This window comes from Coregonus lavaretus, assembly GCF_964263955.1.
Source record: "Coregonus lavaretus genome assembly, chromosome: 2".
NCBI lineage: Eukaryota > Metazoa > Chordata > Actinopteri > Salmoniformes > Salmonidae > Coregonus > Coregonus lavaretus.
Genome location: NC_139989.1, coordinates 5,423,369 through 5,438,089, shown reverse-complemented (window position 1 = coordinate 5,438,089; position 14,721 = coordinate 5,423,369). Strand labels below are relative to the sequence as shown.

Genomic DNA, 14,721 nt, shown 5'->3' with positions numbered 1-14,721 from the left:
TATGAATGAATGACTTTCGCCTCTGATAGACTGTTTATTTGACTTTCAGAAAGCGGAGAATGAGAAGAGACTTCTGGAAAATCAGACAGAGATTATGGAAATGGTCAGTATACTGTACATCATGATTGAACCATTCCACTTTAGAGCTCTTAATGTATTACTTCATTCACCAAACATGTGTAGCACCCATCTTGATGATGTCTTTTCCCCATTTTTTTGTTATTTATGTGTTATGATCAGAAACATATCTATGGTTTATGTGATTAATATCCAAGTTTGTCTGTTGTAGAATGCTGAGCAAGATCGTAATTTGACTCAGTCCAATAAGAAAAATCGACACTGAAGTTGCAGGACTGAAAACCATGTTTGAATTTCACAAACTTGACACTATCAAATACCTTGCAGAAAATAAGTAAAGAGTGAACTTTGGTTTTAGAAGTGGGAGGGACATTATACATAAACTCAGCAAAAAAAGAAACATCCCCTTTTCAGGACCCTGTCTTTCAAAGATCATTCGTAAAAATCAAAATCATTTCACAGATCTTCATTGTAAAGTTTTTAAACACTGTTTCCCATGCTTGTTCAATGAATCATAAACAATGAATGAACATACACCTGTGGAACGGTCGTTAAGACACTAACAGCTTACAGAAGGTAGGCAATTAAGGTCACAGTTATGAAAACTTAGGACACTAAAGAGGCCTTTCTACTGATTCTGAAAAACACCAAAAGAAAGATGCCCAGGGTCCCTGCTCATCTGCGTGAACTTGTCTTAGGCATGCTGCAAGGAGGCATGAGGACTGCAGATGTGGCCAGGGCAATACATTGCAATGTCCGTACTGTGAGACGCCTAAGACAGCGCTACAGGGAGACAGGACGGACAGCTGATCGTCCTCGCAGTGGCAGACCATGTGTAACAACACCTGCACAGGATCGGTACATCCAAACATCACACCTGCAGGACAGGTACAGGATGGCAACAACAACTGCCCGAGTTACACCAGGAACACACAATCCCTCCATCAGTGCTCAGACTGTCCGCAATAGGCTGAGAGAGGCTGGACTGATGGCTTGTAGGCCTGTTGTAAGGCAGGTCCTCACCAGACATCACCGGCAACAACATCGCCTATGGGCACAAACCCACCGTCACTGGACCAGACAGGACTGGCAATAAGTGCTCTTCACTGACGAGTCGCAGTTTTGTCTCACCAGGGGTTATGGTCGGATTCGCGTTTATCGTCGAAGGAATGAGCGTTACACCGAGGCCTGTACTCTGGAGCGGGATCGATTTGGAGGTGGAGGGTCCGTCATGGTCTGGGGCGGTGTGTCACAGCATCATCGGACTGAGCTTGTTGTCATTGCAGGCAATCTCAACGCTGTGCGTTACAGGGAAGACATCCTCCTCCCTCATGTGGTACCCTTCCTGTAGGCTCATCCTGACATGACCCTCCAGCATGACAATGCCACCAGCCATACTGCTCGTTCTGTGCGTGATTTCCTGCAAGACAGGAATGTCAGTGTTCTGCCATGGCCAGCGAAGAGCCCGGATCTCAATCCCATTGAGCACGTCTGGGACCTGTTGGATCGGAGGGTGAGGGCTAGGGCCAACTTGCAGGTGCCTTGGTGGAAGAGTGGGGTAACATCTCACAGCAAGAACTGGCAAATCTGGTGCAGTCCATGAGGAGGAGATGCACTGCAGTACTTAATGCAGCTGGTGGCCACACCAGATACTGACTGTTACTTTTGATTTTGACCCCCCCTTTGTTCAGGGACACATTATTCAATTTCTGTAGTCACATGTCTGTTTAACTTGTTCAGTTTATGTCTCAGTTATTTAATCTTGTTATGTTCATACAAATATTTACACATATTAAGTTTTCTGAAAATAAATGCAGTTGACAGTGAGAGGACGTTTCTTTTTTTGCTGAGTTTTATATATTTTTTATCCAGTCGGATAAACACTCCAAACAGCCTACCCGACCGCTCGGAGGCGTCCGCATGTTCCTAAAGCACATGTTGCCTCGTGTTGTATCACATTCCAATGATAAAACTGGGGGGAGGGGGACAAAAATGCAATTTCAGAATGTGGGGGGGACATGTCCTCCCTGTCCCCAGTGAAAGTTGCGCTCCTGCATAATTGTATCCATGGATTATTGTCTTTTCTCATTTGCTCAATAAAAATACACATGGGAAGTGCAATACTATACATTCTGGATAACATACTGTGGCCCTCGAATGAAATAGGATATCAGCTATAACTACTGATATTTCCTCAGTCCTACTAATTGTCTATCTCTGATTTTGGTCAACTAAACGTCACTTTTGGCCATAGGCGATGAACAAGTTCTGACTGATGGACTCCTCCCATGTCTTTCAGGTTCAGTCTTCATTTGTCTCACTGTGGTTCTCGGATTCTATCGCAGCTGGATGAGAAACCGGTGAGTAGAGGAAGAGCTGGTCATCTGTACCACTGTAGCTAAAAAAGAACCCATTTGGACGGAAGGTCGCTGCCACCATTTTGTGTTTGATAAAAGTCTGTCACTATAGGACCAAATAACCACTGGCCTATGACATGAAAAGCAAGCAAAGAAAATGCTTGGATGTGTATTGACATTGAAATGTCTAGTTTGAGGACCAAACCATGAAATGCGGAAAGCTGCATTGTCCAACTATCTCCTGTATTTGTAATTTGTCTGGTGTGTTTTCATATTACAGAGTACCCTACAAAATGAATGAAAAGTTATTTATGATAGGATCTTGACAACAGATATGAACATATTGCAATTTATATTAATGCATTATTTTCATGCACTGTAAATAAGAAACCTGTGTATTTTGTGTTTGAGTATGCTGTAGAAATTCATCGATATTTGTGCAATACTGTCCAAAGTGTGCATTTCTGGCTATGTATTCACAGTAAAGAAACTTGCTATGATGCAGCTCCATATTCTAACTCAATTGTTTAAATACTAGGGGACTCTGGTGAGTCATTGAACACACATTCAATTTCTCTACAGTCCAATTGATGTTTTTAATGACAAGATATTGTAAAACTGTATGAAGGAAAGCATCACTTAAGTATGACTTAAGTATATAAAAGATAATTTTGCCCATATCAGACTTGTTTTTTTATAATGATTATTTACTATCCCAGAGGAATAATCATATTTGCACAGGGGACCTTTATTGTGAAATGTGACAGAAACAACCCGGAAGTTATTTCCTGTGGTCCTACACGTGTGTTTACATCGGTAAGCTTAGCCTGTCAGGTATAATGCAATTTATCGTAGTTTGTTATCTGATTTAACGAATACTTTATTATGGTGGTCTTTATGAGAAACTTGCACCCAATACTGCCTATGCCTGGGTCACCTCTCTAAAATATTTAATTTGACATCACGTTGGGTCATCATTTACGAGCTAGCTAGCACGTAGCTAGCATACAGTAGCCTGTATCGACACATAATAAATTGCAGATACACAGCATAAATTCCATGTTTTGTTGTAGTAGCATTTATCATAGACGAGGAAATGCATATTGAGCCTTCATGATCATCTTGCTACATTTTTAACAAAGTGCATCCGGTGATTGTGTGGTCCTTGGGATGAGATGCTAATTCCACTAGCTATTTTCTATTCCTAGACGTTACAATGACGGATGCATTCAGCACCAACAGTGAGCTGGTTCTTCAGCGCGTGCTGGGCGTGACATCAGAGAAGAATGTTCACTCTGGGAATCTAGATGAGCTTTATCAGATCAAGGAGACATGCCATTTCATCAACGATCATCAGTTCAAAAAGGTATGAGGATCCAACAACGCAGTTGCTAGCTAACTAGCTACATAAATTGTCACTTGAATAACAGTTTGTGTGTGTGTGTAGGCTAGTTATGAATAATTTGTGCTTTAGGTTGCCTTGCAATTTCCAGATGAGGTGCTGGTTGATTCAATAGCAATTGCTGCAGAGATAGAGAAGGGAACCAAAGCAAAACTATTCATCCTTGGAGACACATCCTATGGCAGGTAGGAAAACATTTTTGTGTCGTTATCAAAAACATGAAATTGATAGAAATTTCAACTTATTTAATTATATCTTATTGAATGAGACTAGTGCATTTGCAAGCATTCGTTTGGCCAGAATCACCATTGCCATTATTTGTTTTAATAATTTGAGATTAATCACTATAACCTTATTGTCAATACTCTTGATATTTCCAGTTGTTGTGTGGATGAAGTTGCAGCGGAGCATGTGGGCGCAGACTGCATTGTGCACTACGGAAGGGCTTGTCTCAGCCCGTCCAGAAGACTCCCACTGATGTACGTCTTTGAGAGGAGACCTGTGGTCCTGGAGACGTGTGCCTCCTCCTTCAGAGAGCTCTACCCCGACAGACAGAGTCACGTCATCCTCCTGTACGATGTCAACTATGCTCACATTAATGGTAAGCCTCTCAGCTTCAAACAATGACGTATGTCCCATTTGTCCCATTGTGTGAATGTTTTTTAAGACTGGAAACTTTGAGTTTGTGATATCCTTACAAAGGAATGTGAGCGATTTATAATTTTTTCCTCAGGTTGCATTGCGGCATAGTTTTAGAAATATATTAAAATGAGATATGTGTTTCAACACATTTTAGCAACTTACTTAATACTGATTTATAGCATGATAATGTCTCTCCTCAGACGATCTTCTGGCACTGCTGTCCTCTGAGTATCCGAACATTGCCGCCTCAACCCTTCACGTGGACGGAGAACTTTGCTACAGTCACGGACAAAGATATGGACAACACAATGTCAGCAGTTCTCAGTGTCAAAACGGTGATCAAGTCGTTCACCAGTTCGGAAGGCAGTTTGTCTTGAAATGTGGACAGACCGTTGAGGACTACAGTGTGTTCTTTATCGGCCACGAAGGTGCAACCTTGACAAACTTCATGATGACTTGGAACCGCTGCTCTTTCTACTCTTTTGACCCTGTAACAATGACAGGGCGGACTGAGTCGATCAGTATCAACAAAGCTTTGATGAAGCGATATTACGCAATAGAGAGGGCAAAGGATGCCAGTGTGGTGGGCATTCTTGTGGGCACACTTGGCGTGGCAAACTACCTCACTATCATCGAGCAGCTGAAAGAAACCATCCACAGAGCTGGGAAAAAGAGCTACATGTTTGCCATGGGGAAACTGAATGTTGCCAAACTGGCTAACTTTCTTGAGATTGACATTTATGTACTGATCGCATGTCCTGAGAACTCTCTGTTGGACTCCAGTGAGTTCTACAAACCGGTCGTGACCCCCTTTGAAATGGAGGTGGCCTGCAACAAAAACAGGGAATGGTCGGGAGAGTATGTCACAGACTTCCGCGATCTGCTTCCAGGTAGGATCTGATTGACATTGATTTGTTCCTGAATTAAAGTTTTGTGAGCAAGAATAGACATGGTGCTGTACTGTGCGTATCTTAGCCTGGTCCCAGATCTGTTTATGTCATCATGCCAGGAGTTGGCAAGACAATACAAACAGATCTGGGACCAGGCCATAGGTATCAAGACTAATAGTAAAACCTGTTGTAGGTGGATCTAAGCATGTGGCCTTGGCGAACCCTGACGACCTCGAGGACGGTGATGAGACTGATGTCTCCCTCATCACTGGAGCTCTACGAACGACCCACTTCTCGTCCAGTGAGCCAGTGTCTACCTCACGCGACTCCTCACTCGTCCTACGGAACCAGACGCTCACTGTGGCCAATGCTAACACAGCTGGTACGATATATGGGAAAAATAGACATAAATATCTAAAACTAGTCTAAATTCACAGAATCGTGACAGGCTCCGTTGGGTTGGGGTTTAAACTCCACTCTGGGATTGCAAGACCATTAATAAAGATGCTGTTGAGTGATTACTTTTCTTGAGTTACAATTTTCATATTTCCTTCATCTGTTTGTTTTAGCCACGTTCCTGGCGGGTCGTAGCTGGCAGGGACTGGAGCAGAAACTGGGAGAAACACCGGTGGTGAAAGCATTAGAGGGAAGGAAAGGCATTGCCATTGCCTACGAAGAGGAGCCGATGACTGACAGGGACCATTCATCATGAAGGCACTCATCACATCCAGATTATTAGTCCTCATTGCTCATTTTTTACACATAATATCAATCAATATATTATGTTGCTTCATAGCTCAACAGTTTCCAATTTAAGTAATCAATCTTCTGACAAATTGAAGGCCTTACCAGGATTATTGCATAACTAAGCTTTATCAGGTGCATTATATTCGTGTAAGTCACATCAACATAGGCTTTTTTTTTTACGGCGACACTGAAGTGTGTCATGGAGGGAGAACTGAAAAGCGCAAGCCTTTTCCTGTTATTTATGCTTTTTTGTTAACATCTCTTAGACTTGAAGCATACGAATATAAAGGTTTATAGATTAGTTGCGTCAACAACAAAAAATGCCTGTCAAGAAATATGCAGCTAGTGTAGCAGTGCTTTGAATGTGATGACTGTCACAGTACAACATAACTTTAACTGTTTTTAAGGGTGCGTTCGTAAATTCAAACTCGAGTGCCAGTGCGCTCAGAGTGTGCTCTGGGTGTTCGTAAATTCAGAGCTTTGTCAGATTGTCCATTCGTAAATTCTGAGTGTTTCGCTCTCGGAGCGTTCAGAGCGCACACTGGACGCTCTGGCCGAGGAGTAGGGTTGATCCGAGCATTCTGACAACACAGCAGTCAAGCACCCAAGCTAACTGGCTAACGTTGGCTAGCTTGCTAGCTACTTCCAGACACAAATGAGAGAACACCTCACTCTGACCATTTTACTCGCCCTAGCAGAGCTGTTTCCATGTTAGCCAGAGCATTGGTGACTGTAACTGCTGCTGGCAACAATTTAATGACGCTTTTTTGCCGACGTTTGTAAATTCATCAGTTATTCTGCGCTCTGGCACACTCAGACGAGAGTGCTCTGAAATCGGAGTAGATAGCCAGAGCGAATTTACGAACGCACCCTAAATGAAACAGATAGAACTTTGAAAATGTGAGACCACATACTTGGACTTAAATGCACTCATCACTGTTGTGAATACACATAATTATTATTATTTATTCAACAACTTTTTGCTCTATGTACTGTAAATCACAATTGAGATATACAAAAGAGATATATTCAAGTTATGTCTGATTTTATTTTTTAATTCAAATCAATATAGACTATTGGTGTTAGATCAATCGCAGTTTAAATTAATTGCTGACCATCAAATGTGCTCTGAAAGCTGTTTTCCTGTACACTGGAATTCAGAATAGTCTATGGCTATACCCAATGTTTAATTTGTTTAACAATGACATAAGAAAATAACTTAGACTTAGCAGAACTAAATTTTTTCTGAGGAAACTTCATTTTTTGTTGTCCGATACATACACATAACAAATAATTAAAAACATACTACTGCATTACATTCAAATACGTAGAAAACCAGGGCATGCTTGATTTGTGCCTGCCAAAACGGTTATTGAAACTTCATACTTTAACAATAACATCACATAAATCAGTAAATATCAGCCTAGCGAAGAAAAGTCCTTAGGTAATGACGTTTCGGACCTAAATGCCTTCCCTCAATGTAAATGTATAAATCGGACTTTGTGTCTGCTTCTGTACGTTTTTCTTTGATGATGGTTGGCGGTATCCAGATTTGAACAAAGACAAAGTAGAAATAACAAATCCCACAATCTCGATAAAGTCATTGTTCCTTAGTCTTTTGTTCTAATCATATTATTTATCTTTCATGGGAACTTCTTCAACGAAGGATGCCGGGAATATGCCAATCTTTCCGTTGCACTGTCCCTCAAACCAGTCTTCATTGACTGAAAAGAAAGTAATGAAAATGGAAATTCTGAATTTTAAGAAAACAGTAGGTTACAGCTCATCCAGGATATCATCTAATAACAGGATAATAAACACTGACACAACTGATTTGTGCATTGTCGAAATGGTGCCCTGCATGTGAGAAATTGTTTGCTCACCTTTGGAGAGAAGTAAGATGGTATCTCCTTGATGGAACTCAAGGTCCTCTGGAGTTGAAGACTCGTAGGAATGAAGAGCCATCAGGTGAGTCTGGCTTTGCAGCTGCTCACTCATACCCTGTAGTGTAGATTACATGAAATAAGGGTAACAAGTACCCATGATGACATCTGTCAGCATTAAATTGTCTTGTCAGTCAAGTTTTATATCCCATACCCTCTTTTTCTAGGAGTTGACCATTATATTTGTAACTTAAAAGTCCACATAGCAAACAACTTACTGTATGACCACATTACCTCTTTGAGCTCACACCACAGTGTTAGACGACCATTGTGGACACCGCTCCAAACATCTTCCATCCTCGTGTCCTCATCAATCACTATTTTACCAGAATCTATGTGGGCATAGCTTGAGAAAAATCACAAAAAACCCTGAGCTTGGTTTTGTAACGGTAATGAATGTTGAATTAAAGTTTTGAAGCTAATGTTTAAACAGTGCCATACCTCAAGGTGATTGCCATGGCAGGAAGGCCCAGTTTGTTACTGATTTTCTCCAGAATGGTTGTGTAGGGAAGTCCAGGCACCATGCAGATTGCTATGGTGTATGTGAAGTGCACTTTCACTACACACAGTGAAGATTCATTTGACTCTTCAATCTGGCAAGACTAGGGAATGAAATAAATGTACAATGATATTTTAAATTTGTACACATAGAGTACTGATAAACAATTGGTATCTACTTTGGATATTGCATGCTGTAAATTTTTTATTTAATAATGTGTTGAGATCTATTTTGAATAATTCTCATACCTCTGTTTCTGTGTCCCCGATGCTCTGATTTTCAGCAGCCAAAGCTGTTACAAAAAGACCCCCCCAAAAGTAAAGTTATTTGTTGCATAGCCAATAATTAAAACGTTAGCTATACAACTTTCATTCCATATTTTTACATAACAGATCTTTACCAGATTTTCTCTGAGGTCTCGTCGGTGGTTCTCGTCTAGGTGGCGTTGGGGAGTCATCCTTGTCTGTCCCATCCTACAAGAAAGCAATCAACCCACATAGGAGGAATCAATTAACATAGCAATTGAAGGGTATGCTTTACCAGAATTTTAGGGATTGCACCTTAAAGGATTTCAAATTTGTTATAGCCCAGCATTGACACACACAGGTGTTTGAGTCAATGCCATCTTGTGATGAGGAAAAAACACAAACTAGATGGTAGAAATGTACCTGATCTTGCTTAGATGATAAGGTTATTTCCAAACGCTCCAGGAAATTATAAGGAACAAGCCCCCTCTAAAAATGTAAAGGTTAAATGAATTAACTGAACACATCGTATAATTTTTTGAATAAGGATGCTCGTAATCAACCGAGTGTCTATCACATAAAGAGAACAATAGATGTACTTTTTTAATTCAAAGCATTTTTTCAGTGTAATGTTTGTAATCATACTCTTTCATTGAAGATGACAGATGCCCAGTTGTCTGCTCCGTTGTTCAGCACAAAGACGATGTTGCCAGGTACCACAGCTAACTCATCACTTGTCTCAGGGACAAACTCAAAGAGGACAGTGTGAGGCTCACCCTCCTCCAGAGCCCTGTGGGGGGCGACAGAGATATCCTGCATTGATATCCGGCACTGTTTCTACATGCTAACGTTTTAGCATTTTTGCCACAAATCCCATTCAAGTCATGGGACCGATATTAGCATTTGTATCGCATAATTTTCAATACATTTATAAGTGACTTTGTTGAGCTTCACAATCAATTTAAAATACTTTCGGATTATTTGGACATGATGCGTGAACATTTATAATATTGCTCCCATGACTTGAAAGGGATTTGTGCCACAAATGCTAAAATGTTAGGATGTGGAAACAATACTAGGGAAACTAAACCAAAGCATGGATTGCCGTCATAACTTTACATTTTAATTGCACTATAACGCTGAACTTCCGCGATACGGATTGAATCGTGTCAAACCAGCCCCACAGTCTCTGCTAGAATTAACATCAAGATCACATTAACTTTACCTCAGAACTTCAGGCACCTTTGGTCTGGTAGGAACCTCTTCAACCTATTCTCACCGTAGAAAATAGCACATCCCATTACACTGTTACACTGAATATTCCTCCTCTATCAATTGTTCCATTTTAATTGTTGATAGTTTTTATTTTAATTGATCGTAAAAAATAATAATTGTTGATCATTTTTAAGGCACTATTAAAACATCACATCAAATCATATGATACTTCACCTGTGGCTGTAACGGAGCAAAGCCAGAGAACTCATCCTGGAAGACGATGGAAGAAACAACCTGAGAATAGAGAATAAAACAGGTTCAACATGAAACAATACTTTATGAAATGCCTACTGATAAAGTGCCAAATATCTAACTAAAGAAAAAACCAAAGCAACACATTTTAATTGCACATTTCAATCCAATTAGGTAATTGACATGCATTTTGTATACACATCTACAAAGTCGCAACATTTTGCCTGTTTAAGATACAGTGCCTATAGAAAGTCTACACCCCCTTTAACTTTTTTCACATTTTGTTGCATTAAAAAGTGGGATTTAAGTATATTTAATTACATGTTTTGTCATTGATCTACACAAAATACTCCATAATGTCAAAGTGAAAAGGAAATTCTGCAAATTTGTACAAATTAATAAAAATGAAAAACCTAAAATATAGTTGTAAGTATTCACACCCTTTGTTTAGGCAAGCAAGCATAAATTAGTTCAGAAGTAAAATTTGGCTTAACAAATCACATAATAAATTATATGGAATCACTCTTTGTGAAATAATAGGGGTTGAATTTATTTTTGAATGACTAGCCCTTCCTCTGTCTCCCATACAGTGTATTCAGAAAGTATTCACACCCCTTGAGAGTTTCCATATTTTGTTGTGTTACAGCCTGAATATAAAATTGATTTAATTTAGATTTTGTGTCACTGGCCTACCCACAATACCCCATAATGTTAAAGTGAAATTATGTTTTTTGAAATTTTTACAAATTAATAAAAAATGAAAAGCTGAAATGTATTGAATACATTTGCAAACATTTCTAAAAACATGTTTTCACTTTGTCATGATGGGGTATTGTGTGTAGAAAAACAACAATTGAATCCATTTTGAATTCAGGCTGTAACACAACAAAATGTGGAATAAGTCAAGGGGTATAAATTGGCTACTTTCTGTAAGGTCCCTCAGTCAAGTATTTCATTTCAAGCACAGATTCAACTACAACGACCAGGGAGCTTTTCGAAAGCCTCATAAAGAAGAGCAATGATTGGTAGATGGGTAACAATAACAATTCAGACATTGAATACATCTTTAAGCATGGTCAAGTTAATAATTATGCTGTGGATGACTTATTAAACCACCCAGACACATCAAAGATGCAGTCGTCCTTCTGAACTGAGCTGCAGGATAGGAAGGAAACTGCTTAGGGATGTCACCATGAGGCCATTGGTGATTTTAAAAAAGCTACAGAGTTCAATGTCTGTGATGGGAGAAAACTGAGGATGGATCAACAAATTGTAGTGACTCCACAATAATGACGTGACGTAAATGACAAAATACGAATATTCCAAAACATGCATATTTATGTAACAAGGCACGAAAGTAATACTGCAAAAACACACAACAAAAGAATACACTTATTTTCAAGCATGATGGTGGCTGCATCATGGTATGGGTATGCTTGACATCGGCAAAAACTGGGGAGTTTCTCAGGATAAAAAGAAGCTAAGCACAGGCAAAATCCTAGAGGAAAACCTGCTTCAGCTTTACACCAGACACTGGGAGAGGAATTTACCTTTCAGCAGGACAATAACCTACAACACAAAGCCAAATCTACACTGTAGTTGCTTACCAAGAAGACAGTGTATGTTCCCCAGTGGCCAAGTTACAGTTTTGACCTAAATCTGCTTGAAAATCTAGGGCAAGACTTGAAAATTGCTGTCTAGCCATGATCACCTTGACAGAGCTTGAATAATTTTGAACAGAATAATGGGCAAATATTGCACAATACAGGAGTGCAAAGGTCTTATGAGACTTACCCAAAAAGACTCTCAGCTGTAATCGCTGCCAAAGGTGTTTCTAGCATGTATTGACTCAGGGGAGGGGGGGTCAATACTTATCTAAGCAAGGTATATTAGTGTTTTACTTTTCATTAATCTTTTAAAAAATATATACTTTTTCTTCAACTTTGACATTACAAAGTATTTTGTGTAGATCGTTGACAAAAAATAACAATTAAATCAATTTTATTCCCACTTTGTAACACAATAACATTTGAAGAAATCCAAGGGGGGTGTAGACTTTCTATAGGCACTGTATGTTTTATTTTGAGAGAGAGATTAAATGGATACCTTGGCCTTGCCCAGGTAATCCTTCTTCTCCAGTTCAGCCACGTAATGCTTGTTTGGCTTGAACAGAACTTTCGCCGGGACCTCAACTGGCTCAAACAGCTTCTGCTTCTATAGGAGTAACAGAGGATTTACAGAGGATCACCAACTTTGTTGAACACTCAGACACAGTGAAAATGCATAATAACTACATGTTAATACACTTTTCACATTACTGAGCCGAGCTGCCTGGCCTGGTTACTCATTCACTATAGTTGCTGGAACTGTGCTGGAACGAACAATATAAAAAAGAACAATCCAAGCCAGCACAGTATGGTTTGGGTCAACATGATAATGTGAAAAAGGTGTAATAGAGAAGGGCCACTGACCAAGATGCACTCCAGACCTCTGTCGATGTGGCTGAGTTTGCCCTCAGTCCTGAGGTTCAGAGCAGTCAGGAGGGTCTCCTTGGCTTTCTCCCACTGACCCAGCTGAGCATGGGCCTGCGCCATGTTGTGCAGTACCTGTGGGAGTGATACCAGTCACAAAAAAGTGTTATTGTTGTAGTAAAACTACAGCTATACAGCACTTCCCCCCAGATCTCAAAGTGCTTTACATTGAAACACCCACCTATGCACTGCAGCTATTGTTCTCTGCGTGTACATACTGTGATGTTGGGATAGGTTGCTGTCCCAACACCAATTATTGTTACACTGGCAAGACTTCCATCATATTTTTACCTGGACTCACCTCACAAGCATATAATTTGTATCTCAGACCAAGAGGTTTGTAGTCGATCAGCTGGTTCCCCCTCAACTCCCTGAAGGCATGTTGGAAATCAGCAAAAGACTCCTCATACCTGCAGGCAAAATGAAGAGAAATCCATAAGTCATTCACTATCCTGCTATACACTTAAAAAAAGGGTTCCAAAAGGGCTATTTGGCTGTCCCCATAGGATAACCCTTTTTGGTTCAAGGTAGAACCCTTTTTGGTTCCAGGTAGAACTCTTTTGGGTTTCATGCAGAACCCTCTGTGGAAAGGGTTCTACACGGAACTCAAAATTGTTTTACCTGGAAACAAAAAGTGTTCGTCAAAGGGTTCTCCTATGGGGACAACCAAATAACCCTTTTATGTTCTAGATATAACTTTTTTTCCTAAGAGTGTATGTCTGTGAATTGATTATTCATATTAACACACCATTTGAAAGTATGGGATAATGTTTTTAATGTTTTATTATAATGCATCCAATCACCCATCCCTAATATGATAGATTTGTCTTGCCTCTCTTTTTTGTAGAACGTCAATGCCCTTTGAAAGAATGCAACAGCCAAGTGTTGATCCTTTCCGATACTGCCATCGAAAGCCTGCGTAATATTCAGAAGAAACTCAGTGACTTCCTCCCAATGAAATAGTAGGCTGTCACAAGTTTTGTGTACTATAACGGCACTTCCCCTTTTTCTGTGACTTGCACTTTTTGGGAAAAGAACATGTCATTACAATGTGATAGTAACTATTAACCTTAGATGCAGTCTGATTTCTTTAGTAAAACAGGGAAAGAGAGGATTGTCTTTCAAGAATGATGAAATTTGGTAACAAATGCCATACCTTTTCAGCTGCATCTAGGTTCTTATTGATCAAATGTAGACAGCCAATGTTGAAAAAGATTTTGGAGTTCTTTTCCTGGATGTCCAGAAATGTTCCAAGGGCAGCAGCAGAGTTCCCCCGTTCGAAACAGGCCACTGCCTCATCCCACTGTTTGAGAGTGTTCACAAATGACATGGTTCCAAATCAGGGAACTGAGCTACAGTGATATGGAGAGATGAGAACAGTGGAACCACACTTCGTAGACTGACACATTTCCCACAAGGGGGTTGGCAGGAAGTGTGATGATGACAAACTAAGGTTTTATTTCACCAGTTCATGGTGTTGGCTACAACATGGCTAAAGATAGTGTTTGAAATAAACATGCGTTTGGTGTCCATGTAAAACTGCTCTGGGCTCTAAACACATATTTATTTTATTTTATTTTATTTAACCTTTATTTATCTAGTCAGTTAAGAACAAATTCTTATTTACAATGGCGGCCTACCAAAAGGCAAAAGGCCTCCTGCGGGGACAGGGGCTGGGATTACATAGGACAAAACACACATCACGACAAGAGAAACACCACAACCCTACAAAAAGAGAGACCTAAGACAACAACATAGCATGGCAGCAACACATGACAACAGCATGGTAGCAACACCACATGACAACAACATGGTAGCAACACAACATGGTAGCAGCACAACATGGTAGCAGCACAGAACATGGTACAAACATGATTGGGCACAGACAACAGCACAAAGGCAAGAAGGTAGAGACAACAA

General features: G+C 40.1%; 2 protein-coding genes across 3 annotated transcripts; one reads left to right on the top strand and one right to left on the bottom strand.

Annotated features, from left to right (window-relative positions):
- The first annotated feature begins 3,228 nt into the window (after nucleotides 1-3,228).
- On the top strand, nucleotides 3,229-7,153 carry LOC311144732 (2-(3-amino-3-carboxypropyl)histidine synthase subunit 2-like). Of its 2 annotated transcripts, none has more exons than XM_084180827.1 (7): nucleotides 3,229-3,251; nucleotides 3,644-3,801; nucleotides 3,910-4,022; nucleotides 4,218-4,438; nucleotides 4,680-5,369; nucleotides 5,563-5,751; nucleotides 5,939-7,153. In XM_084180827.1, the coding sequence occupies exons 2-7, from the start codon at nucleotides 3,652-3,654 to the stop codon at nucleotides 6,079-6,081; spliced, it is 1,506 nt and encodes a 501-aa protein (XP_084036953.1). In that variant the 5' UTR covers nucleotides 3,229-3,251; nucleotides 3,644-3,651; the 3' UTR covers nucleotides 6,082-7,153. The 2 variants fall into 2 exon arrangements, with proteins under 2 accessions (XP_084036953.1, XP_084036954.1); XM_084180828.1 differs by having other exon boundaries at nucleotides 3,249-3,269.
- On the bottom strand, nucleotides 7,141-14,160 carry LOC311144721 (neutrophil cytosol factor 2-like). Its single transcript, XM_084180816.1, has 15 exons — nucleotides 13,958-14,160; nucleotides 13,634-13,716; nucleotides 13,103-13,211; nucleotides 12,742-12,876; nucleotides 12,377-12,484; nucleotides 10,253-10,312; nucleotides 10,029-10,072; nucleotides 9,449-9,593; nucleotides 9,227-9,292; nucleotides 8,959-9,031; nucleotides 8,807-8,850; nucleotides 8,501-8,661; nucleotides 8,294-8,405; nucleotides 8,000-8,117; nucleotides 7,141-7,840 (listed from the first exon to the last, which is right to left on the bottom strand). Exons 1-15 carry the CDS (start codon nucleotides 14,129-14,131, stop codon nucleotides 7,749-7,751), a joined length of 1,524 nt encoding a protein of 507 aa, XP_084036942.1. The 5' UTR covers nucleotides 14,132-14,160; the 3' UTR covers nucleotides 7,141-7,748.
- Between the last annotated feature and the right edge of the window lie 561 nt (nucleotides 14,161-14,721).